This window comes from Clupea harengus, chromosome 9, assembly GCF_900700415.2.
Source record: "Clupea harengus chromosome 9, Ch_v2.0.2, whole genome shotgun sequence".
In the NCBI taxonomy this organism is placed as follows: Eukaryota; Metazoa; Chordata; class Actinopteri; order Clupeiformes; family Clupeidae; genus Clupea; species Clupea harengus.
Window position 1 is genome coordinate 2,947,296 of NC_045160.1, and position 27,646 is coordinate 2,974,941.

At 46.5% G+C, this 27,646-nt stretch overlaps 1 protein-coding gene across 11 annotated transcripts in view; it reads right to left on the reverse strand.

Moving 5' to 3' along the window:
* Positions 1-1,071: 1,071 nt before the first annotated feature.
* Positions 1,072-27,646, reverse strand: part of LOC105909321 (stAR-related lipid transfer protein 13) — a 94,089-nt gene continuing 67,514 nt past the window's right edge. For 6 of the 11 annotated variants that reach the window (XM_031573059.2, XM_031573057.2, XM_031573058.2 and 3 more), the window contains 13 exons: positions 14,035-14,106; positions 12,005-12,086; positions 8,970-9,033; positions 6,476-7,953; positions 6,014-6,184; positions 5,611-5,770; positions 5,098-5,296; positions 4,731-4,944; positions 3,836-3,962; positions 3,383-3,604; positions 2,763-2,980; positions 2,292-2,468; positions 1,072-2,069 (listed from right to left, as the gene is read on the reverse strand). In XM_031573059.2, the coding sequence (XP_031428919.1) occupies positions 1,952-2,069; positions 2,292-2,468; positions 2,763-2,980; positions 3,383-3,604; positions 3,836-3,962; positions 4,731-4,944; positions 5,098-5,296; positions 5,611-5,770; positions 6,014-6,184; positions 6,476-7,953; positions 8,970-9,033; positions 12,005-12,086; positions 14,035-14,106 (3,302 nt within the window). In that variant the 3' untranslated portion in view covers positions 1,072-1,951. Of the gene's footprint in view, positions 2,070-2,291; positions 2,469-2,762; positions 2,981-3,382; positions 3,605-3,835; positions 3,963-4,730; positions 4,945-5,097; positions 5,297-5,610; positions 5,771-6,013; positions 6,185-6,475; positions 7,954-8,969; positions 9,034-12,004; positions 12,087-14,034; positions 14,107-17,200; positions 17,253-17,367; positions 17,785-27,646 lie in introns of those variants that run through there. The other 5 variants (XM_031573061.2, XM_031573068.2, XM_012837942.3 and 2 more) reach the window with 3 other exon arrangements.

A 27,646-nucleotide genomic window follows, 5' to 3' on the forward strand; every position in this document is an offset into this window, starting at 1 on the left:
TGTATCTGTGCATAAAATCAGTGTGTGCATACAGTATGTACATGTGTGCTGCATGTGTACGATTGTGTGTGTGTGTGTGTGTGTGTGTGTGTGTGTGTGTGTGTGTGTGTGTGTGTGTGTGTGTATTCTTTGCAGATGTGTGTGTGTGTATGTGTGTTTTTTTAAACCACTGTCAGCCTTTGCCAGCTAACTCCTTTCATTGTGAAAGAAATTCTATAGTCTGCCCTATTAATCCCTTGAAGAGCTTAAATATTTCAATTAGAACTCCCCTGAGTCTGTCCTTTTCACTTGCGGAACACACTGGGAGCTTTTTCTCATCGGCGCCCCGCTCCATTCATTCATGGCTGACGCTCAAATACCTCGGTCGAGTCTCATTTCGACTTCTTTAAGCATTCAGCATCAAATCGCATTACCAGGCTAATCTTGCGGTGAGGGTTTTTGCGTCGGTACCACACACTCACTGCCCAGGATATTACTAATTAGGTATGTGCGATCTGCAAATGGGAGCCCCTTCTCGTTGAACGTCGTCTCGTTGACGTCCCTGATCATAGATATTAACTTGTGAGAGGGCAGGTTGATCTGTACTGATGTCCCAGGGAGAATTCGTGCTGTGATCTGTTATATGGCTTTCATCAGCAACCCACGGAGCAGCTGACTCCAGATCAGATCTACTGCTGCTATCTGCTGTCCGAGAGGCTGACGGACACACAGCCGGGGACCAGGAGAGTGGACAAACATGCTTGCTGTCCCCTGTTTGATTTTTAGATTGTGTAGGAAAGCGGGATCATCATCTGCTTTGTGCTCAAAGGCCTGTGATTCAGATCCTGATGCACCTCTAATATATGATCTAATATGGTGGCTACTGTGTTGAAACAAGGTTTTTTTTTTTTTTCAAAACTACATGTATACGTTTTTGTGGTTCTAAATGTAAAAAATAGATCATTATAAGTTGATGCATTATTATGATTTGGTCCAGACTTTTGGAGGAAGGAAACGAAGGCCAATTTGTTTTTCTATCCCTCTCCAATGTACGCGTTTTAAATCTAAATCCAATAGCAATCAATCATTTACTGCAGTTTTTAATAGTTTAATTAAAAAACACGGTTTCCACCACATTTCCTAAACATAGTCCAGTACTACAAGAGCAGGCTCGGCAAAAGCCAAACCCATGTCCTTTCAATCTTTAAACATCATGGGTTTACAATCAAATAAAATAAAATAAAATTACACCAATATTTAAAGTAAAACCAGCTTACAAATCAGTAATGCTTTGTACCATACAAGTTATGATGATATCTATGCAAAAAAGAGATATCAATACATAGTCAATACATGGGAAAATATATCTACACATTCATAAGAAAAATCTACATATTCATGGTAATATATCTACAGTATATACAACTTGTACAGAATGCATGTAGGCATACATACAGGGAAATATATATACACACATGTGCACAAACAGTATATTACTCTGACATATAGCTTTGTCTTTAATATGAATGATATACACTCGCTTCCCAGAAGCTTTTAAGAGCTTAAATGTCCTATACATTGTATAAGAGCAACATTTCTGAACTAATTACATTACATATCATTATTATAGATTGTTCAAATAATTACATATTATAATAATATATTGAACAAAAACAGAGTGGACATCATGGCAGTCCCACTGACACCAAGAGACACTGGCAGGATTTTGAGGCTCCTTTGTGGGTATAACGTAGTGTCCAGCACCAGACAGAGAGAGAGAGATCTCTCACTTTTTCACTGTGCAAGCATGAAACTAGGGCTCCACGTGGGTCCATACGGGTTTCTAAGAGCATTTAGGTATCTGAACTGTGCAACACCCTTCCTGTAAGCATTCATTTCCAAGGGTGTCTGAATCCAAAACGTTGGGGTTTTATGATGTGTCGTGTGATGTCCTGTGAAGGGAGACTTGACTTCAGATCTTGGTCTCAGGACCGTCTGTGCTGATTGGTTGGAAGGAATTCCGGATGCGGGCAGCCTCCGCGGCACAGAGATGCCCAAAGGCCTTGTTGTACCACTCCGGAGTCCTCCCTCTGCAAGAGCACACAGGACAGGTAAGCACATTCTGATCTTCACAAACACAAACAATGGCCCAACATGTACAGTAAGTAGCATTAAAACACTGTTTCCTTCATTTTGAAGGTAATAGTTACACAACTACAAAACTGTTAACAAATTGCGATCTGATGCACATACAATTCCAAACACAGTCAATATTGTGAGTGAACACAAGGACAGCAGGCTACTCGACTTACTTGAGGTCCACTCTGCAGATGTGTGTGAGTCTGGACTTGCCCATCCCACAAGGCTCTAGCAGGTAATTGGACTCGAGCACCACGGCTCGCACCATTCCAAGCATGGGGCAGTCCTCATGCTCCACGGAGACAGACACCAGAGAACACGTGCCCTTGGGCAGGTCCGTCCTCCATGACCTACGAGGAAGGGGGATTTCATGTTAATATTTCTCTCTTTATAATCTTGTACTAGCAGTCTTTATGTCATGTTAGCTGTAACTAAAAGGGATCCTCTGGGATCTGTCTCTGGGACCATTTTGGGACCTGTAATCTTCAACCAAAAAGTAAAACTTGGATTGAGTCTACTTGAAATGACTGTTTGCTGAATGTAGCATATCAATGTATGGTCTCCATAATACCACTAGCTTTACTCTTTGCTTAAAGTATGCCTGGAGCATTACGTATTATTCTCTTGACACCCCGTTGACTCACCTGAGCACCACAAAGTCCCTGCTGGGGTGTGGGGGCATGCGGTTGAGGACGTACTGGTACACCTCAGTCTGCTTGTCCAGTGGCTCCCGGATCTTCCACTGCAGCAGGTCCACGTCCCACAGGTGGCGCTCTCGCAGCACGCGGTTCAGCACCACCGACGGAGGGGCCTCCACCTCCACGGACACACGCCACCGCCGCAGAGGGTTCCCATCCCCCACCTGCCATAGACACACACACACACACACACACACAATATATATGGTTAAACTGTGGTTTGTTTAGTGTACTAAGAGAGGGGCTGAATCAAGTGTCATGATTTAAAAAGCATGAGGAGTCCATTTTTGTCATTGCCAGTTACACTTCACTATAGGCTTATTGGGATGGCAAACATCTTCGAGCTGCCAAAGCATTCATGGTCAAAAAGAAAAACAAAAGAAGCGGCAATAAATAAAGGCAATAAATCAGCAACTCTTTCTCTCTCCAACACCACTCTCTTTGTCATTCTCTCATTCTCTCCTCTTTAGCTCCCTCTTTCTCACCCCTCTAGCATCTTTCTCTTGGTCACTACCCAACAGTCAGTCGTCAGTCGTCAGCCTTTCTCAGCCCGTCTCAGGACTTACCTTCTTGTAGCAGAGCTCAGTGTTGTCGGCACTGGAGCAGGAGACCCAGCCCTTGGCCTTGTCGCGCGCCTCCTTCAGGAGCCCCTGCAGTCGGAGCTCCATGTGGGTCTGGTAGGAGCCGTCGTCCTCCTCCAGAGACTTAAACATCTCCTCCATGGTGGGAGCATGCAGGTCCGCCTCCACGTACGAGTTACGAGACTGTGTCACCATCTCATGGGGGATCTGTACAACCACGTGAAGTCACACACACACACGTTCATGAAGACATATGACACATTCATGTACACACATGCCCACACAGACATGCACAGGTAAGGGCATGAATGAGAAGTATAAAGGCTACATGATTGCCGGGCAACAAATATATTCCAGGATGAAGTGGCAATGGCCAGTGTTGTTATTTTTAACTAAGCGAGCAGAATGTGACCTAGAAGCGTGGAATATTTCTCTTACTGAAGAAGATACCTCAAAGAGCCGGTTGCACTCCATGATCATGTGAGCCAGGCCTTGAGTGGCAGCCAAGTTCTCGTTCAGGTCCTTCTGGTCAGGGCGTCCTGTGGCATACTTCTTCTGCATGGCCCTTAGGGAGACACAAGAGGGAAGGGATTTTTACCGGAAGTTTCTATCAAGACAGAAATACTTAGCAGAGGGGGACTTTAACAATTTTGTCACATCTCTCACACCTGGATTTCTCTTTCTCTCTCTCTCTCTGATTGAGTCCTTTACTCTTTCTTTTTTTCTCTCTTTTACGCTCCTACACCGTTCTCTTTGAAGAATAAGGGCTGAGGTTTAATTGGATAAGTATAGAGGTTAGTTTGTTTGTACACAGCATGATCCCATAAAAGGCCAAGCTTTTAAAGAGTACCTTCACAGAAGAGGACCTTGTTAAAAGTAATTCAAAGAGAAAACATTCTGTCCCCCTCGGGAACTTCTTAGCCAGACCTTTTGGTGTCTGTCTGAGCATGCGTTTTATTTCGACTTTTTATGGGTGAAGCTCATGATGCATGATTCCTTATCAGATTCAAAGGCCAGGCTGTTTATTGAGTTACATGCGAGTTATTTTCATTTTCCTTTCCCTTCAGACGGTAGAAAAGCGTGCCGAGTATCAGCAGGAAAGCTGTGGTTTAGTTTTAAGATGAAAAAACCCTACCTGCTTGACACAGTAGCATTTGTGTGTGTGTGTGTGTGTGTGTGTGTGTGTGTGTGTGTGTGTGTGTGTGTGTGTGTGCCCTACGCGTGTGTGATTGTGTGTGTGCAGACTCTCAAGTGAGTTGCCCCATGCATGCCCTCCTACATGTGTGTATGCATCTGTGCATACACACGTGTGTGTGAGAGAGCTTCGCCATACCTGGGTGACAGATTGTCTTTTTTCAGGATGTTGAGGTGGAAGAGCGAGGGGGCCAAACAGACGGCGATGTTCATGGGCGTCATCTGGTTCTCCTCCACAGAGGAAGTGACATCACTCAGAAAGCAGAGCAGCGTCTGCAGCACCTCACGGTTCTCATCCGACATCAGCATGATGGCCGCCTGCACCGCCTGCAAGCGCTGGTCTTTTGGCACATCTACAGAGAGAGAGAGAGAGAGAGAGAGAGAGAGAGAGAGAGAGAGGAGGAGGAGGAGGAAAGGGAAAATAAATTTAAGTAAAGAGCGCAAATTCAATGCGAATTCAAAGCCAAATAACTATGTTAGTTACACGAGGGCTTATGTTGTCTTACATTGGTAGATATGCAGGAAAGTCTCTCCAAGTTTGCTTGTGAGCAGTGGCTCAGGGAGGTCTCTGAAGAACTGTTTGACCATGTCTGCCACGTCATATGCAGACTGTTCCTCGTAGTTCACATCGTCTGGGGAGTTCTCGTTCATCTGCCTCAACGCCTGAATGCGAGACTTAACCCCCGACTTACGGAACAGACCCACCTGGAATCACAGGGACAGCAGAGGGACGTGTCAAAATCTACCCCAGCTTTCTTTAATTACTCTCAGTTAACAGTTCAATAGCATTTCATAAGCATGTCACATCACATCAAACCTTCCATTAAAGAAAGGCTAATGAGTATGGACTGTAAAAAGACAGATAAGCTGTACACAAAGAAGACAGGCTTGCCTAGCGATTAGCAGCCATTTTGGGAAGAAACTTGACAGATTCACCTGGTTGAGACAGTAAGCCCTAAGGTAGCTGTAACTGAGCTATCTGTACTAGCATCATGTGGAGCTGTGTGTGTGGGACTGACCTGGTCCAGACACTGGCTCCTGAGGTAGCGCAGGGCCTGCTGGAGGCTGAGGGGCAGGGGCTGACCCGTGCGCTGCACCTGCACAATCAGAGGCACTCCAAACACATTCTTGTCCTTATAGTCGGGCACCTTCATCCTCTTCATGAACTTGGGCACTGCCCTGACAGGGGAAAACACAGGATCAGATCAGCCCACTGGGGACTCATAAAACCACCTACAAACGGACTGTGATGCATTTGCCACTAAGTGCAGGACTTACTCATTATCATATTGTATCTGTACAGTTACATCTGTAACAGTCTCAATAACCTAGGTATTCGTTTGTACATGAGCTTTGTATTGTATTGTAATTACAATCAGAAGAGTACATTTTCAATCTTAAATGACAGTTTGTGCTTCTTACCAGGTCCAACCATGTTTGTTGGACAGGGAGTACTTTTCCATGATGGCTGTGAGCCGCAGGAGAGAGAACTTCTGCAATAGACACATCTGGCCACCTGATTGGTTGGTGATCTGAAGGGAGGCCATTGAATGGCTCAGGCGATTGGATATCTGAAAGCTGGGCCAGCGCAGTCTAGAGGGAGGTGAAGAAAGTGTTCAAACAAACATGTTTGGGTAAACTTAAATATCACATAGCAGAGCTGTTAAACAGTGAGACAGTTATGCAAGCAGACATGCACTTGAGGTTTTGTTGTGCTCATGCTTTGTGTATCAGTCTTAATTAAAACACACTGGGTTCTATTGCTCCCTTCATTGTGTATTGATGCCTTTATTGAGCCTGTGGACAGTAATAGTCTTTCAAGTTGTCCTCCTGGGTATAGTCCGTCTGAGGTTCACAGACGTAATCGTTAACAGTGATTCTCACCGGTTAGGTCTTGTGAGTGATGCTCCAACCCCGGAGTCTCTCCTCTCCCTCATGCCGCCGGGCTCCGTTTCATTCAGGGACACGCCGTCCCGGTCCCCGTCGCTGGGCGTCGTCTGTCCCTCCAGCACCGAGTTGCCCTCAAAGTCCAGCGTGATCTGGCTGGAGGACTGTAGGTCTGGCCTCTTTCCCTCCCCCTCGGCCCCATCTCCTCCTCCTCCCCCATCGCTGTCGCACTCCCCCTCCCCGGCAGGCAACACATTTTTGGTCCAATGGTCCACAATCTGCTGGAGGCCACTGACGTGCTGCAGGATGTCGTCCAGGTGCGGAAACAGGTCCTCTTCCTTCTCCAGGTCCATCAGGTCCCCCGTGCTGGCGTACAGGTGCGAGCCGGGGACGTTGTCGTACACGCTGATCCGGCTCCCCCGCGAGCAGCACTGGGTGACGGGCCGCGGTACCCTGATGCTGGGCGGCCGCTGTTGGGGAACCTCCAGGCTGGCCCTGCCCATAGAGTGCCAGTCGGCAACAACGTTGTGGAGGCCGGAGGAGGTGGGTGACAGGCTCTCGATGGAAAGCGCCTTGGGGAAGGTGCCGGGCTTGTGGTCCTTGGGGATGTGTACCACCAGGTCCTCATAGGAGCGGAACTCATCTCGGCGGTGGTGCTCCACCAGAGCATCTACGGCGTCCTCCAGGTACATGCCACCCCGCCTGCTATCCGGCCCTGCCCGGCCGCCTCCGCCGCTCTCGTTGCCATGGCGATGTGGCCGCCGCTCCTTCATACTGGGCGTGCTCACTGCGCTGCCACTGGATTGGCTGCTGCTGCCCTCACTGCTGGACGGGCACGGGGCAATCGTTAGCATCGGAATGCGAGGGGCCAAATCCAGGCCCCCACTCGTGTCACCGTTCACAATTTCCACACACCTCAGTGTCCTTAGTACCTTCGGCTCCTGCTGTAAAACAGGGGCGCTGATAATTGGAGGCCTGCGGCCGCTGCCAGCATGGCCCCCGCGCGACCTCAGCGTATCCATCCGCCGCACAAAGTCCTTAACCCGCGCCCGCTTCCCCCCTTTAGCCGGCAGGGAGCCATACCCCTGGCCGGCGTCGGCCAGCAGGGCCGTCCCGTGCGGCAGTGCAAGGGATGTGGAGTCGGGCATAGTGGCGGCTGAGTCCGAGCACGTCCGCCTGGAGCAGTCCGAGTCCTCGGCGCTGTGGGTGCCCCGGTGGTGCCCGCTGTGGCCGCTACTCTCGCTGTGCAGGGACGACACCTCGGGCTCGCTCAGGTCCGTCAGCACACTCTCGCTGCTGGTGGTGGTGCGCAGGGCCAGGCCCGGTTCGCCCGGCTCACCAGCCCCACCCCGATGGCTCTCCCCCTGACCCAGCAGGCCGTCGATGTCCTGCAATCTGGACCAGCGCCGGCTGCTCCACTCAAATGTCCATTTGTCGCTGATGGCCACCAGGTCGTCCTCATCAGAGTCCTCGCACTGGGGAAGACAACACCATTGGCATTTAAATCAGCTGCCGACAGTAAGGGCACAACAACTCAACTTTGCATAAACACTCGGGACTCGCAAAATGATAAACCATAGGCCTGGGAAAATGTGATACAGTAGAACTGCAGGCTATTTCCAGATGCATTCATCAATTCGTAAAAAGCTTTCGCGATTTCATTTACATTGAATTACACTGCAAAAACCAATAACCCAGGCCCATTATGGCAGGGTTACATGAATAATACTCAATCTGCTGAGTGTTATTTGTAATGTGGTTTTCGGGGGGATATTTCCACAAAGTGGTTTCCTTCGACCACAATCCGGGCTAGACTGGAGCAGCACACTTTACGTTATGGTGATTTTCAAAGCTTATATTACATTTTACACAATTTCCCAACAAAGGCCTGAGTACCCCGAGGACATAGAGAGTCAACTAGTATTACACAGCTTTAAAAAGGGTATTTTTCTAGCGTGGTGACATAACAGGTGTGATATAACCTTAAAGATCAAGTTCAGTACAAACAACTAAGCATGGGGAAGGGAAACAATGTAACGCATCCCTTTATAGAAGGTCCATCAGACAACATTCCATAGAAGGGGCAAGATGAATCAATTTGGACACAACAAAGGAGAACTCTTCTTATATCTGTAAATCTAGGTTATTGGGATAAAGGGGGGATTTATCTTTCTGAAGTAGAACAAGTCCAGGCCAGAGAGGCTACAGGAAAAGTCAATAATATTAAATGTCACTTTTTCAGTATGTTTCAAAGGCTAAAGGGAAAAAAATGGCACACTAGTGGAGATATTTTTGAGTACTCTACATTAGACTGTGCACAATAGATTATACTTTGGATTATGCACATCATTATATATTGAACATACAGTATATCTGCCTAAACTACATAGATATATCCTGTCAACAAATGTTAAAGGGGAACACGCAATTGTGAGAATACACACATTGTACATACACACACCCACACCCACAGTAAAAATGTTTGACTTACTTTCTTTTTCGGTAAGTTCACGTCGAGTTTCATAGATGCACACTTGTTTAGCGTGTTGAGTCGCCTGGAGGAGAGAGAGACAACACAGACACACGGAAGAAGGTAAACCAGCTTTGCCTCCAGACACTTCGCCGTTGCATCAACCTCACAGGCTCTTTCTACCGAGGTTACAAAAGGAAGATCCCCATGCTCCCTGAGGAGATGGGAGCAGGCGGTAACCGCAGTAACCTGATTTAGCTGCATGGGCTGGCAAAAACGATCTATTTCCACCGACTCTGCTGTGTCCAGGAGCTGATGAAGTTAAGGCTGCTAATTGACAGATCTGGAGTTTCTCATTCAGCCTCGTGTCTAATTGGGGGAGGCTTGTGAGCAGCCTGTTTGCCCGGGAGTCTGCAGCACTGAGGTTAAGTCATTGGATACCAGATGCATCCAACTGAAGCCTCCTGTTTCCTTCAGAGCACCCGAACCTGCTCCTAAACCTTTATGTTGTAATGACTGCACAGTACAGTCTGTCATCGCACTTCTATTTGACTGGTGTGTCATTATATTGATTTCACATCACCTGCTTAAGGCTTAAATTCCCATTAAGAGGAAGGATTTTTTTTAGAGTATCCAACACAATAACATCAAGGCACTACACGTGGGCTCTGATAACATAAGCCATGATCTTGACATTTCTTAGCATTTCCTTGGGTTTTAGGAACTTGCCCTTACACCCAACAAACATGCAGTAGGTGAGTGTTCACATGTAAGATATGAGGTGTTCTGTGGCCTGATATGGCGTAACAGAGCTTCCTGCCCTTTCAGTAAACAGCCCTCTGACCCAACACCCTATAGTTGGCCCGCCCTTTCATTTTGTTAATCCAATTAAGCATTGGTTTCAATTAAAGCCCTCATGAAAGTTCTTACAGCAACAACGGGCTTTACAGCCTTTCCAGTAAACAGTGAAAAAAAGGCGAAGGGGGATGGAGGAAGAAGCATGCGAGCCACGAGTTTATGGCCCCACTCAGCCAGTGGATTGGAGGCTGACTCGGAGGCTCTGGCACCAAGACCTCCATTAAAAGCCGTGGAAAACAGCGTGCTCTTAAAGACGCCGAGCAGCAGACGAGCCACCGTCGGCGGAGGAAAAGATGACGAAACCCGTCCTCTCCGGCTCTGCTCGCATGCGAGGGAGAGAGCCAGGCGTCATTGTTTGGTGGTGTGATAATGGACGCCTTTCTTTTAACGGCCACACAGACCGCTCTGGAGGGCTGATGTCAAAATCTCGTGACGAAAGCTCCCCTCAGATGTGGCCAAGAGACTGGATGGCAAATCCTCATTCGTAGACTGTAGGCTGCTTAGTTCAACCTCTTTTTCAGTCTTGCTCCGAGGGGACCAATACACAGTATGTTTTCCACTCATCTTTTCAGCTCCATCAGCTGTTTCCAACTAGTTAAGAGCAAGAAGACGCCTCGTCTTTATTATGTGTGCACGTCTGAGTAGTTTCATCGTGGGCATTATAATTATGAGTTCACTCAGGTGTGTCTGAGCGAGGACAGATGGAAAAACATGCCATACAGTGATCCCCGGGGAGTAGGATTAAGAACTGCTGGTATGAACGGCTGCTCTGACATCAGTCGCTCCTTGTAGCAAAAACATCTGGGAGTCGGTCCCAGGGGCTTTGCCGTTGGTTAAGCTTGAGTTAGAGAACATGCGATTACCAACGGTAACGTCATGGGACCGAATCCAGTTGAGCACGTGTAAAGATAAATGCGTACGTTCAACGTACAGCCATAAATGACTAAATGTAGTGCTTGTGACGGTTACATCTGAGCAGGATATTGATGTGAATTTTGTGAGGCAGAAGCTGCAGTTGAGAGTAGGGGTGGGGGGGATAAGGGTTTAGTCAGACCCAGAGAATCATCATTAGGATCCAGCACATGACACCAGTTAGCATTGCTGCGGAGAAGATGGCTCCTGAGAGTTTACCCTGAGAGTTTATCCATTCAGACACTGTGAGAAGTCATGCTGCAGGTCTGGACTAAAGCTGCAGTCTCTGGCACCGAGGCCACTGCAGCACCAGAGATCGAGACTAGAATTTAGAGGAGTTGCTTCGGGGGGGTGGGGTGTTGGGAGTCACAGATTATTGAGCTGTGTAAAGCAACAGTAACCCCCCCCCCCCCAACTAACCCCCGCTTCAAGCTCTCCCTCCTTTTTCCCACCCTTTGCGTTACACCCCAGGCAGTCTCCATGGAGACCTCGGTGACTGTGCTGTTTTCATCTTAATTTCTCTGTGTTTATTCAAGCTCAGGCTGGGGTATAGGGCGGGAATAAAACACACACAAACACATTTAGCTGACATTGACAGAAAAAAAGTCACACTATATTTAGCTATAAACACCACTTCAGACGATACGTCAGCCCTCTCCTCCAGTCAAAATAACCTAAGAAATACACAAACAGGGCTTTTCAATAAGCTTAAATACGCTACACGCATAAAAATATGCAGGGAAAGGTCAGCACCCTCAAACAAACAAAAACATGGCATGCTACATCTCACAAAATACAGAGGTTTAGTAGTCCATCTGAGCCGGTCTGTTGTATTTCAGGGAGGCTAATCCGATAATTCTGTGACATTTATGAAGGTCTACTCAAGCACACTATCGGGGATAAGTGTAATTCATGCTGTTTATCTGTAGAGATCATCACCACTGCCACTCAAATGGCAGGGAGGTGTCTTCTCCCATGCTTAAGGCTTCAGCACTCTCTGGAGTCAGCTTTCATTTGACTGTGGGCTACACTCAACCTCCACATCTGATACTCTAGGCAGAGAATACATACAGATACACACCTGAATAACCCAATTTACTCAAGCTAATATTTGATAGCAATTCGATAAATTATAAAACATAATGATATCACTACGACCACCCAATTCAATTCAATTGAATTCAGTTCTTTATTCTATACAAAATATAGAATTGCTTAGTCAACGCAAAACACACATTATACAGTTATTTTTAGTGTTGTTTTACAGTATGCTCAAGAGTCCTTACCGACAGAGGGGTTCCACAAGGTCTTTGTCTAGAAAATCGTGGTCTTTCTTCACAGGGGAGATGTCAATGGGAAACTGAGAATCTAAAAAATAAGGAACATACAGGTTAGCAACGGCATTCCTTATGAGTATCCCCCCCTAGCATCTCAAAAGATCTCATTCACAATAAACAGGAGAGCACAGAAAGGATTTGGTTTGTTAATGCCCTCCCTGCTATTGTCACTGCTCAATGGCCCATGCCCTTAATGTCCAAAAAAGCAAGAGGGGGGGGGGGAGAGAGACATTAGAAAACGCCTGGCTTTTCAGATACCCTAAATAACACATTCTTTCCAGAGCGATGGCCAAGGCCGGGGAAGCGGCCGACTTGTTTTCGGCTGGGCAGATGTTAATGAGCAGAGACAGAGTTTGCCCCCCAAAAACAAGCAGAGCCCGAGCCTGTGCGGAGCGGGCATTACGTCTTGCCAAGAGAATGGCTCCCGCTCTTATGTAACCCTGCTTGGTGACCAGATCCAGACCATGCTGAAAGCTAACATTCCTCTGTGTTTGTGTGGGGCAATTAGCTTCGCTAGTGGAGCAGTGCGCCATTTCGCGAGGGTATTTTTTTTCCCTTGCCTCTTAAGTGAAAATACAGACCCCAACAAAGCCTGGTTTGCATCAATCTGCCCCCGAGAGTAGCAAAGTATTGAGCAACAGCCCCTTGAAAATGGTTCGAACATGTGGCGAAGGCAGTCAGTTCCTATAGTTCCGAAGATGTCAAGAGTGACAAATTATAGCTGCACAACGTCTGGAACGTGTGGAAAACTCTAACCTAAACTGAAGCCGTTGCTTACATTTGGCAGGGGGAATTCCACATGCGCACATTTGTAAAACAGGGACCAAATGAAAGAAAGAGTAATGTTTTCCTGGGCAACGGCGAACGTCCAATGAGCTTATCAAAAGAGAGAAAGCTGCTGAGAAAGGGGTTTCTCTCTCATCTAAATACCTTTCCGGCTAAAATGAAATTCATGATACCATCACACCTACTACACCACAGCTGGCCAGAGAACTGTCAAGCTCTGTTCTGTGGGAGAGTCTGTTCTCCTCAGCAACAACGATGCAGCGCTTTCTCTCCCATGACCTCAATCTTTTTTACGTGGAGGACATGTTTTTGCAGTAACTCTAAACCTGGAACTGTCCAGACCGAGTCTCTCATGCCAACACTTTCCTCCCTGCAGAGTTCTGTGAGTTACACAGAGAGCTGTGCTGAACCGACCACCGAAAAACCTGGGAACCTAAGCCTCTCAGAATCCTACATAGGTTCTGTACCTAGATACAGGGATAACAACAGCCCATTATAGAATCCTATATAGGTTCTGTACCTAGATACAGGGATAACAGCAGCCCATTATAGAATCCTACATAGGTTCTGTACCTAGATACAGGGATAACAACAGCCCATTATAGAATCCTACATAGGTTCTGTACCTAGATACAGGGATAACAACAGCCCATTATAGAATCCTACATAGGTTCTGTACCTAGATACAGGGATAACAACAGCCCATTATAGAATACTAAGCCCACACACAGCTCTCTTTGTACCTTCATCGGGTTCTCAAGAGCAGAATATCAGTAATGTTGAGGGCCAGACAACCCTTCATCAAAGGTTCTCCTCTGAAGAAAATCTAAGAATCTTTGACGTGAGATTGGCCATTCTTTGAGTGTAATTTTTCAGTCTCTAGTCCTCACTAACAACTTTAAATTCAAGGATTCCAAGATAAAGTTTTCATTGCGTAGGTGGATATGCCAATCTAGGTCCAACCATTTGAGTCACCCACATAGACGTGTGCCAAGAACAAAGAATTACAGTAATTCCAGTTTTCATAAAACTGGCGGTGTTTTTCTTTACGTCACACCACTGTTTGATGTTCCTAAAACTCAGACCACCACACAGTTGTACTGAAATAACCTCCAAAGGCTGGCATGAGGAATACAGCTGGGTGTGATATCAGTGCTGTGGTTGGCGACTGGTCGTGGGTGTTTTGGTATTACCTTCAAAGAGCTGGGCGTACTGCGGGAATCCTGCCGCCCGCAGCCAATCACAAGCCTCCTTCGCTTCGATCTCTGGAAAACACAGGAAGGTCAAAGGGCATTTAGAACCTCATTTTTTTTTAAACATAAGGCAGTATGTAACAACTCCTGCTTAAACTGAAGGAAATGACTGGAACTTATTTAAAAGTGCAAAGCCCAGGATATCGTCACACACACCATACTAACACACAAACACACACACACGCAAACACATACACACACACACACACACACACACACACACAGAAAAAAATCAAAGCACATTTTGGATTTGCTCAGAGATCCCGCAGACCGTTCTCTACCGGCAATAATAATGCCTCCCACCAGAGCACCAGAGCACCAGAGATGTTTTGGCCACATAAATACTTCACTCCGGGCCTTTATCAACACAGCACAGCTCAGAGAGAACATCGCTGGCAAAGCCTATCCATCCTCAGGGGGCCTGTCATCCTCTACAATATTCTTTTGGGTGTGTGTGTGTGTGTGTGTGTGTGTGTGTGTGTGTGTGTGTGTGTGTGTGTGTGTGTGTGTGTAGGGGGGGGGGGCAGATATGAGAAGCAGTAGACACAGTGTTATGTAAGTGTGTCTGTTTTCCTTTACTGTGCTTCCAATCCCCCTTTTAAAAAAAAAGAGACTGGCCCACTACCCATGATGAAAACCTGGACATAAAGCCTCCTATATCCTTGGCGATCTATCCATAAGCCTCAAAGACAGATCGTAGCTGGGGAACACACGGTCCTCGTGTGCACTGGGTGATTTACTACATGCCTTGCTCTGGCTATGTCATCCCAAACTGTTTTTCTCTCTGAGCTGATGGTGTGTGAAGAACATTTCGGGGCTTTAATAAAGCTTTGGACAATGTCAAAACATCATCAGAACATTATATGAATGCCTAAGGAATAAAGTGGGATTTGGACTTACAGCCATCAGGAATTAGTTTTCAAATTAAATTTATGTAACGTCATTTAAAAAAAAAAAATCAAAACAATGAATACAAATAATAACGTTAATAGGCAACGGTTCAGTGTAGATCAATACGTAAAGATGAAAATGTAAAAATGTGAATCAATACGTAAAGATTACGAGACAGACATTCTAGAGACAGCCTGAACATCTTGAAAGTAAATGTGTGAAGGCTTGAAGTCTTCCTCACAGCTGCCTAACTAAAAATCACAGCTGCAGCTGACCCCTCTCTTTGACTGGGGTCACACAGCTTACCTCCTGACCTTCCAGGCATGACCTTTAACATCTCCAAAAACCCCAATGATTTCAGGGACAAGACAGGAAATGGAATTTAGGCTGTAGCAAGAAGAACCGACTGCCAGGCGAAGCATCGCACAAAAGACTCTTTCACACTTCAACATGGTACATGGATGCAAACACCAATCTGCTTCCCTCCCCATTGCCCATTAAAACGAATGTTCTAATCTGAATGACCTTCCAGAGATGTCTCCAAAGCTGGAGTGTATTTACCTTTCCACAGAACCCAGAGTCCAGGTCTATGGAAAGCCACGTGCAAACAAAAAGGAGTGGAAAACAGAAAGTCCCCTTAAACATCGACAAAGTCTCAAGCATGGGGTAACCCACGTAAAATGAAACACTAAATTGATGTCCTCTTCTATGTATACAGATAAAACCACTCACATGACAACAGAGTATGTCATCACCACGGGATTAAGTGTTAATTGACTCACCTTTTCAGAAAAGTGAAATCACACAGGTGGCCTGAAAACAACTGACTCCTAGCTCAACTGTCGCCTTCACTACAACTGTATTCCTCGAAAGAAGACGTGGATGTGTGTCGCCAGGTGAAATGACTGAAATTGAAGCTGGTGTGTAGTTTAAATGAGGGACACAAAGGCACTCCCACATCATCACCCCTCCTCCTCCTCCTCCCCCTTCACACTACGCTCTGCTCTACAGAGAGAGAGATTGTCATGAATGAAATGAATGAAAGTCACGCCAACGGAGCGCAGCCTATCAGCGGGCATCATGGCCCGGCAGTACAGTATTGTCCGGTCTCACGCTAGGACTCCAGGTCCCTGCCATCTATCACTTGTGAAATGACAATCATGTCCCCATTCAGCAGGAGCTACGGTGGCAGGTTACTAGTCTCTTTGCAAGAAACCCCATCTGCCCTCCACCCCACATCGCCCGAACTTTTGGTTCCACGCCGGGCCCCTGACGATAATTAAACTCCCCGATCCGCAAAAACACGATGCAGGTTGCCATCACTACTTCATTCACAATGATAAACAAACACGTATCGATGTTCTCTAATTGCCCGAGATAGATTGTTTACTTCACAACACTGAGGAGAACTTGCGGTAGGCAGAAAGAGCACCTCTATAGAGGACCCAATGGGAGAGGTCAGGCTGAGGTAACGGATGCTCCCCTGGCTCACCCAGCCCTGGCACTCCCACGGGGCGTCTGAAAGGACAGGCATTGTTTTGGGGCACAGATATTAAAGACCCGACCAACTTTCTTCACCCAGCCCCATCCCACCACCCTCTCCCCCGTCACATCCACCATGGCCACCAGGTGGGACCTCTGCTAGTACAACAGGAAACACGAGCTGGGAATTCCACTGTCCTCGGCATTCCGTGTAACACAATATGGAGACATTCTGTACAGTTTCCTTTTTTTTTCATCCCACTCTTCTCTCGCTGTCTCTCTCTCTTTCTCTCTGTGAATCTCAGAGATGAAAGACACTGCTGGCACAGTGCCAGGTGTGGAGGGTTATTAAAGAGCCCGTGGGGACAGAGGTTTCACTGGAGTCGCACGCGGGGTAACTCGGCACCCACTGACAAAAGCCAAGAAACGGAGTAATGCCACAGGGACAACGTCCAGGAATACCAATGGCGGTATGCTTAAAAAAAGTTCCAAAAGGCGACACCTTCTGTTCCCTTTACACACCAAGCCTTATGTTGTTAATATTTTTTTTTAAAAAGAACATTCCGGTATGCAATGTAAAGAGTATTTAAATGTGTTACACCCTAGAGAATAGAGGTGACACACTTGCAACAGGAGTTCAGATTGCAATCTAAAGCCAACTCCACATATCTCAGACATCAACCGATTAACTATAACAGACCTCAGTACAAAACAACAGCATTGTATAACTCACCCTCAAAGCAAACACTGCAACAATGCCATGACCAACAGGCCAATAAATCAGTATTTCTAAGGGTGCCCTTTACTCAACCGAGTATAAAGAAATAAGGTGTAGTTATCTTTCTTTCCAGAGCGAGGAGGTAAATGAAGAGGCGAGTGGTAGTGCGCTCATGTACTCACTGGAGATCTTCATCCTAGGGCCATGGGGAAGGCTGAGTGGACATATGGACTCAGAGAGGGTGAGCGCAGTCAAGGCACAACATCCTCTTTCCCACGGCGCGATGCATTCCAGACGCTTCCTGACAAGGCCTGCTGCTACTCACTGCAACTGCTGCCTACTCGGCAAGATCTTTCTCCTCTCCTCTCCTCCCTCCTTCTCTCTCCCTCCCTCCCTTTCTCTCTCTATTACACACTCCCTCCCTCCTCTTTTTTTTACTTCTCTTCTCTTTCATCATCCGTCATTCGCAGACACAAGTACACAAGCTCGTTCCTCCTCATATCTTCCCTCCCCATCTTTTTTTCCATCCTTCTAACGCTTCCATCACTACCAACCACCCCCCACCCCCACACCTCCTCCTTCCTCTACCTCAGTCACTCTCCCCTCCCCCTTCCAACCTCCCCATCCCCTCTGTTCCCCGAACCTATTACATCTATTTCCTACCGCTTACAACACATTTCTTGGCAGCGCCCTCATGAACTCAGGCCAAGGGGGCACAGTTCGACAGGATGCTTGCAACTGGGGACTTTCTCCACCCCCCCCCCCCCCCCCCCCCTCTCTTTCTCTTTCTCTTTCTCTTGCTCTTTCTGTTTCTCTCTCTGTCTATCTCTCTCCTACTTTCCACAGATCCTTTCAAACATTCCCATGACATCACTCAATCACTCTAACGACGGATTTGTGTAAGTTCATCTATTTATAATGCAACTGTCCAGGAAGACATCCTCTTGTCATCAGAGGAAACATAACGAGCTAATAAGCGGGAAAGACGGAAATTATCCAGTGTTTCAAACACGCCTTCCAATGTCCAATCCCTTGGAACTGTTTATTTACCGTCCAGCAGAAAGAGAATCTTGTGTATGGAATAGCTGGAATGGGAGATCCAATTAATCTCCCAACCACCCTTCCAAGCACACACACACACACACACACACACACACACACACACACACACACACACCACACAGAGACCTAACAGATGCTGTCTGCTGTGACACGGGACCTTGAGGTGGTGCACAGGGAGGAAAAAGGTCCATATTTGGGAAAGCAGAGGGTATCTGCGGGGCATCTACTGAATGAATAGAAAAGCACTGGCAGCTGAAGAGGGCTGAGGTACTGAGGGAAGGGGGGGGGGGGGGGGGGGGATGTGCTGTGATGACAGAGAGCGTGGGCAACCACTGGTAGTGAGTCAGGCTGAAAGGCAGGCAGACTAGCAGACACAACGCTGGACCCCCCCCCCCCCCCCCCCCCCTTCTCCCCCACCCCCCACCCCACGACAGACAAACGTCAGTCTGCCCACGCTATGCCAGGGGGGGGGGGGGGGGGGGGGATTCGCTCGATGAGGTGGCCGACCCGGCACAGGTGATAGGGGGGTGTACAGACAGAGAATCCCCTGACACACACATACAGCAAGAGGACCAAACCACAAACCAAATAACATCTAGTTCTCGGTCATTCTGCAAGACAATTGTTTGCCTTTTTTGGAAAACACACGCTGGTGTGGTGTTTTATTGCTGCTTAAAATGGAACGTGGAGATACTGTAATACAAATACACTGAATGTTTCACTTTAGAATTCCCCCATTGCTGTGTATCACCAAAGACTTTAGAGTGTCATGTGCACTGTCTAAGGCTCCGGACCCACCACTGTGGAATAATCTGTAATTACCTTTGGCAAAATTGAGTCACGGTAAAACGTTTGCCAAATCAATAACACAGTACTTTTTACACAACAACATTAAATCCAGACTTAATAGCAGAGCTCTCGAAGCTGGGATTTTTTTTTGTATATACCTGTCTGCCTCATGCAGAGATTCCCACCAATTCCCACAGTAAAAGAGAGCACTTAGGATACTCAGCCTCGTGTTTGAATATCTTGTTTCAAAATAAGGACCAAATGACGCAAGCAGACTCCCCCTCATCATTCTTTACCTCTCAAACTTACGAGAGCTCCGGTAAAGTGGCTCTGCGTCTGGGGTTGTGCAAACAACCATACTGCAACTAACAGGAAACGGCTCGGAGATGAAATCCTGAAGCTCACGTGACTCAACCGCCCCCCCCCCCCCCCCCCCCCCCCCCCCCCCTTCCTTCAAGACACATTCATACTCTCCCTCACTCTCACATAGTACATACACAACATAAATACACACTCTCCTATGTATTCATTTAATGTATATTTCTTTCTCTCTCTCCCTCACAGACACAAACACATACACATGTTCGTATTAAGTCTCTGTATCTTCCTCTCGCCCCCACACCAAGCTACATACACCCACACAAACCGCCTACACCCCCTATACACACACACACACACACACACACACACACACACACAAACACATACAGAGACAGAGAGAGAGAAGCAAGCCGAGTGAATCAGCTAGACACTCCTGCGGTTTGGAAAAACTGAACTCCATAGCCTGTTACCGTACGCCAGCTCCCGCTCCTTCCTAGGAAAGCATCTAGAGACGTTGAGAGCATCATTCCTCAGCCTCCCCACCTCCAGCCTACACACACACACACACACACACACACACACATACACACACACACACACACACACACCTCCTCTCTCCCCTCCTCCACTGAATGACATGAACACTTCATTTCACACACTCCCAGAGTGACCAGGTCACTGCCTTTACTGTAAAGCAGCGTGCTCCAGACCTGACCCGATCTCCCCCCCTGTCTGGCCCGACGGGTGAGCTTCAATAGAAGACCACCTCCAGAAACATCATCTCAGGCAGTTTACACGAGTCTGAGGTATACTGCATGTTCTGTATATGGGCAGAATCCTGGCATCCATAGTGCAGGACATACTCTGTATTGTCTGATTAGGTCTATGTCTTACTGATCCTATTCATTGTTAATATATTAAACTATCTTCTGTCATACATCCAACTTTATCAGGCTATTTTCCCTATAACCACAAGATCCATACTTAAAATATGACACAAACCATGACTTTTGCTTGATATGTTTCACACTAATTACTTGCACTCCATACTTTAGCAGAACCTCACCAGTGAATGACAGACATCACCCAAAGAACTCATAACACACATTCACAGGCTTCTACGCTGGACAGGTTTAAGTTAAGAAGCGATGCCCCCTGTACCCCAGGTCATCCTGTGTGTGTCGTGGGAACACTGAATATTTTAATTAACTTCAGCCCCCCCCCCCGGCAGGTTCCAGCCTCCTGGGCACAATGAGGCGGGCATGCATCCCGCCACCAAAGGCATGCTGGGGATTATCTGCCACTCTCTCCGCTGTGTGACGTTCCCCGCAGGGACACGCTTCACGGCGGGACGCCAGAGCAGGAAAGCCAGTTGGGAAAAGGCTTTTCCCGGAGAACAAAACACAAGCTTGTCATGTGACTTACTGACAGTTTGGTTTGACCTTGACTAAAGGGAGGGCTAGATTAGACTGGATTCCTGAATATGTAGTCAAGAAGGATAGCTAGGAATACCGAAACTACTTGATGTGATAGGACTTTGTTTAGTTTGTTATCACTGGCAAAGAATTTTAATTTTAACTTACTGTGTTCAAAGACATAGATATACTGATGAGAAGGTGCCCAATGGTTTACTGATTGACTGCACATACAACGCACAAACAAACATACACAAGCACACACACACACACACACAGAGAGAACCTGTCAGCAACTCCACAGCTGAGTAGGAACTACAGGTTTAAATTTAGGCAATGCTGATGGGGAAGTGGGGGTTGTTGCTAGGCACCCGCTGTGATTTTCCCATAATACAAAGTGAGGGGGGAAATAATGAGGCCAGGAGGAGAGCATGACTAGGCTTTGTGGTGGAATGGCAGAGGGTGGTGGGATCCCCACTCCAGCCCACAGCTCCACAGCCACCCAAATGGACCACTGACCCTTTAACTCGCTTTTAATGTTCTCTCATAGAAGGGGTGAACCAAGGCCCCATCATCAGAACTATTAATGGTTCAACTACAACACTGTTCGTAGAACAATCGGATGGGTTCTTGATTGTCAGCTTGACAGAAACTTTCAAGTATGGAGAACTCCTTTTAAGCCTCAATGAACTCTTTTGTCAATGGGTTCTTTGTGCAGAGAAAGTTGCATGTGGAACCTTTACTTTTTAAAAGTGTGTTGCAAAGTGTGTAATGTAAGGGCACTAGGAGACACTGCTAACGTCAGCATAAGTTTAGACTTTTTGTTCCAGTTCAACCCTAATGTGTTTGACAAAATAATGATCAGTAATCACCCATCATATCACAAAAGCTCTGTCACGAAACAACTTGCCTTAGTTCAAAACAGGGGACTGAGTCATAGTATAAGGAGACAGGCGGAAAGATCCCAATTAAGAGTGACCTTTGTGTCTTTTGTCTGTCTGAATATACAAGACGAAACACTAAGGCTGAGAGTGAAGCTCTGGGGCAAGAGTTGTATAGTCATAATATACTACAGGTCCATATCACATGTCATATCACATATATTAAGCTCTTAAGCAACCATTGTAGCCGTTACAATAACACTAACCTCCAGCTCCGATTCACTTCATCCTATGGAAGTTGTGGGTGAGAGTGGAGGAATGTTCTAGATCAGGCGCGCCACACCCGTCTGTCATACGTGTCTTCAGTGGAGAGAAAGACCAGCATTTCACTGGAGCTCCACACATGTCCCCAATGAGGCCACATTGGACATTTTTTGCCTTTCTTGCTAAGGGGGAATGTGGAGTGTTTGTTTGAATGACCCCTCGTTCCTTCCCCTCACCAAATGAAGTCCAACTCGCACATCAAAGTGAGCCGAGAGGCACCCGGTGAGGGCTTATTGATTTTGAGAGCAAATAACGGTAGGGAGTGAACTATACAGCCGCAGTCGCTGACCGCTACGGAGGCCCTGTCAGATGTCAGTCCTACTGTTATTTCTCCTCTAAAGATTTTGTGTTGAATTCAAACAAGAGCTTGCAGCTGTGGTAACAACTGCAGCTCCGCTCCGAGTGACACCCGAGAGGGCCAAGGCTTTCATCTCCAAGGGTAACCAAGGCCCTCAAGCCTTTCTCCTGAGCTAACATATGCTAAAACACAAATGCACAAACACACACACGCACATACACACACACACATAACACATCCCACACATATATAAGTAATCATGCTCACAAACACACACAAATCTATCTATACACTCATATATATACACAGCTCAAATAAATACACCCAGAATATGTACATACAGAGATACATATAGACACAAACACCACTTTCAAAATTGGCAAAGACATAGGCGAGAAAGAGAGAGAAAGAGTGAGGAATGCTAGATAATTGAAATGATGTACAAATCGGTTTTTTCCCCCCACAAACTAAAACTGTGTCCTACATTATGTCGCCTACAAAGAGCCTGCTCTGGTAAACGGAATTCCATCACAGAGGCATTTATACAGCCTTATTCTTTATCTGGAAAAATTCTCCTCCAAAACATATTTCCATGTCATAAATAATTGCATGATCCAAGCTGTGGAAAAAGCCCTTCCAGTTGTTTTCAGTGGAACTCTTCATTATTGAAATAATTGACAAGTCCTCTGTAATAAATAACTGTGTGAGTTTATCTGTGTGTGTGTGTGGGTGGTTGGGTGTGTGTGTGTTTATTTGTGTGCGTGTATGTGTGTGTGTGTGCAGATGTGTGGGTGGGGGGTTAGGAGGAGAGGGAAAAAATGAATTTCTGGGACACACTGCAGACCTCAAGTGCTCAAACAGCCACACATTTAAGGATTCACACGTTTGCCTGAGTGATGTAAAGTAATACGGCGCATTCTGCCCCTTCTTGTGGATGCCGTGGGGCAAACCAGGGCCTCCCACATCAACCCTCTCTGGGTCTTAACAGCTGCGACCGCCAGCCTCTAGAGTTTCACCTCACACTCATTATGGATGTTCACACTCAGTTCCAGCGGGGGACCGACCCCCAGGGGCCACAGCCTGGGTAACCTCAAGGGGCTCTCAACCCCACTGTCTGAAACCGGGACGTCTGACAATCACATCAATCCAGGCAAGTATGTTGTTAAAGAGAATAATTGGTCCGATCCAACTTGACGGCACTTTCTTGTATAGCTACTCACGGCCTGGTTTTGAAGAGGGGGTTGAAAGATTTTACATGGCACCGACTCATCTGGAAGCCATTGAGTGCCAATGTGAGATTATTGACTTGTGCGGCGGACACGCTCGCAGTGCTTCCGTTTCAGATGGTGGAACGTTCTCTGGACGTGGGCCCGCATCAAAAGAGTTTACCCCCCCTACTACAGGTGTCTTTCCCAATCCAGTCCAGTCACCCAGCACACAAATGCAGATATCAATCAACACATGCCCTACTTTCTCCCCAGACTTCACCCTGAAGTATCCGCAGTTATCTGTGTGCTCCAGTCGCCGAGCGCAGGGAGTGCGGAGTCGAGCGGAGTGCTAAGCGCTAAGCGCTTCCAGACGACCGGAGGACGGCCATTTTCCCACACATGCTAAAGTGTTTCACCGGGCAGATCGGTGGTCTCTCCAGAAGGATTTTTGTTTTTCAAGGGGCGAGTTAAAACATTCCAAATTCCAGCCTGGGCCGCTGCATCAAAGTCATCTCTGAGGACACCTTACACATCCCCGTGAAATCCTCTGGCACTCCGGGGCGATATTAGCAGAGAGGACATTATTAGTTCTCCACATCCAAACTGTCCCAAGACACATAAACCACCCAGGGCTGATGTCAGCTGACAGCTGAGGTGACCAATGGCGTGGATGGGAATGGGGTGGTACGCATTGGCAGCCTGCCCAGTCACTTCTCACAGGCCTGATCTGCTTCAGTCTCAGTTGTCATGCCAGCCATCCTCACAGGTCTACATGCAATCAGTTCTCTATGCTTCTGACAGCCTACTGGGAAAGTCAACTGGGACTCGTGCACTCCTGGTCAAGTCTGGCGTTTTTATCTGTGAGACTCACGGATTTTCAACATTTCTCATGTCTCCAACCCTCCAGTCCAATAGACTGCTGCGCGGTACTGCCGTGTTGGCACTGTGCGGTTTACCACATCGGCATCGCAGTTAAACTAGTCAACGAAGTTTCAACATTCAGCGGGTAAGCACCTACATCACTGAACAACGTCTTATCTCAATGAGGTGAACAAAGACCTGTTTACGAAATGCCGCGCAAATGTATTAATACACTTGCACGTGTAGTCTTTGTGTGTGTGTGTGTGTGTGTGTGTGTGTAGGCAGTGGGGGTGGCTAACAGATTTCATTCACTGACCTCACGGATTTCAGTCATGTTAACTTGACAGGTATGCTTATGGTCCAATGCAATAACAGTGTGACCAATGCGTAAAGCCATGTTCTTTGCCAGTAGGTTAACTATTTTGACAGATAAGCTGCGATATTACATATCCCGGCCAGACTGTGTCTGAAATGTCTGTGTGTGTGTGTTTGTGTGTGTAGACATTCTATCCCTTCTGCCTTACATTCTTAAGGCAGTCTTTTTTTTTCTCTTTATGTGTGTGTATGTGTTTGACTGTGTGTGTGTGTGTGTGTGTGTGTGTGTTTGACTGTATGTGTGTGTGTGTGTGTGTGTGTGTATGTGTGTTTGATTGAATCTAAACTGCTACCTGTTGGTTCTCCTGCTCTGTAATAATATGTGGTGTAGTCATGTTTGCCTGGGGTGCACCGTGTGTGATACATATCTCTGTTCCATATCATAATCACAGCCTGTGTTCTGTGATTCTTTCCTCTCCCTCTGATAGCTGCGAGTGTGAACACTGTTATTTTGTTTTCCACTGAGCAGCTGGTTAAGTTCTTCAGCCTTGACCTCCAGGGAAGCACACAGGGTAAGTCCTGACTCTGATGTGATCAAATATTACCAAAACGTGTGATCCTTTAGGAAATTGTGGAATGGCATTCATGGGTCATGAGTCATGCAAAAGTAAGTCAGACTCCTCACATAAATGTGTTTGTGTGTGTGTGTGTGTGTGTGTGTGTGTGTGTGTGTGTGTGTGTGTGTGTGTGTGTGTGTGTGTGTGTGCGTGCATGTACAAGTCTTAAAATGTGTATTCAGTTGTGGGTGTACATGGGTCTTTGAATATGTATACGTTTCTACACAAGTAGATGTGTATGAAAATGTCAGACCATGCATGCCTTATCTATATTAGTGGTTCTTATGAGTGTATAGATCCTGCAGTGCGGACCGCACACAGACCAAAGCAACAGGAGCTCCCTAGAATGCCACATAAGAGCACATAAGCATTCTGTAAAGAACCAGTCAGTGAAAGGTTCTACACAGAATGTTCTAATATTTAGGAGAGGAGACAGGCTAAAGAATCCTTCAGGGTTCAGTACCGTGCTCCTGTTTTTGGAGAGGTAGCCATGAGGCACAGCGAGTGAGACAGTGCCCCCTAGAGGAAGTAACTGTAACATGCATCCACATCAAACACTGGCACCGTTAACTTAGCACCAGAGAGTCCGCTGTGAGTGTGTGTGCCTGCCTGAGTGCGTGTTGGTTTGAATCTTCATATGATAATGGGTGAGATACTAAAATCCTCTCAAACTGAGAGTGAAAGAGAGATTGAGGGCACCAACAGGAAGGATGGCAGCACACAGTCACGTACTGATCTTAGACACATGCAATATCTTAGAACAATGAGACCTTTGGCACACACACACACACTCACACACAGGTCATTAGTCAGAAGAGTGTCTGTGTGTCACAGGCTCTCCTTCTTAGACAGTCAGTTCCTGTTAGAGAGGGCTGTAAACAGAACACACAGTTATGTGTTCGTCTGTGGTCGTCTAAATGGCCATTGGCTCTGCCTGTCTCTCTCCTCAGCAGAGCACAGACTCCCCTCACTGAAGCTTTTAGGTCAGTTCATGTATTTCGTTCCTGATCGTTAAAGCATGTTAACGACTTAGGAAACCTGATCTGAAAACAGCAGTAAATGTCATGATATACAAAGAAAGCCAATAAGGCTTTGCTTTCCCAGCTGGTTGGCTGTTGTGTGCATGTCCACCAGCGGAGGGCAGTAGTAAGTTTAAAAATACACACACACACACCACAAAAACTTTGTAAGACCTGACCAGTGTCAAGATATCACAGCCACAGACATATCAATGATTGTTTTATTTTCAATGCAACTATTACATTCCATTGGTTCTTACTTAAGTAAATCAGCCAATGGAATTTAAAAAACAAGGATAACACACAGTAGATATTTGATATTGTGAATTTGAAGCCAGGAATTTCACACATGAACAAAAATATGTACTTTTCCAGTCCTCTACAGCCAATAATTTACAACTGTGTGTCATAGTTTCAAATAACAGTATTTGATATTATTTTCCGTTTTTGAAAAATGTCCTCGGTCAGCTGGATGTCTGACAGCAGTGAAAGTTTTTTTCCCAGCAAGACCAGGTTAATAAATTACCGTCCAGCACCTATTAGACGAGCCCAGGTATGCTCACCTGTCAATGATTACCTGGCCTGAGCATATGGCACCTAACAGGGTTTCTAACGGGGAGAGCAGAGGCGCTGAGTGTGGAACAGAATTCAACTGGGGACAAACTGATGGAAATAACCAGAATTCAGCGTCGACTGAGGAAACCAGACTAGCCATTTAGCTGAACAACGTGACCAAGCAGTATTGCACTTCCTCACAGATAACTGCAGTTCAAATCATGCAACACTGGACTACCGGCTACCACTAAAAACAACTTCGCACCTTGTTTTCCTGATCACCTGATAACAGCAACCTTCAAAATCAACAACTTATCTCCTCATTATCAACCAGTGAAAACTGCTGTCACTTCATTCACAACATATTGTGTCTGCTTATGTCCTTGGAGTGACTGACTCACATTATCACAGACACACCTGTATTTTTATTGTAGCTGTCCAACGTTACAATTATTATTTCAATACTTTAATGTTTCTATTTATAACTAGTTTGACTCATCTATCTCCTTAGTCTAGCAGTTTAATAAGGGATCTTCCCTACTCCTAAAATATCCCCCTGACACATACAGCACATGATCCACTGAGATCAAAGTAGGCCAATGACTAAGATATAAATACGATACTTACCAAACTTGGGTGGTAATTTATACGCTTAAGCCTTTAATTTTCTTGAATCACACAGACACACTCACACACACACAGACACACACACAGACACACAGACACACACACACACACACACACACACACACACACACACACACACACACACACAGACACACAGACACACACACAC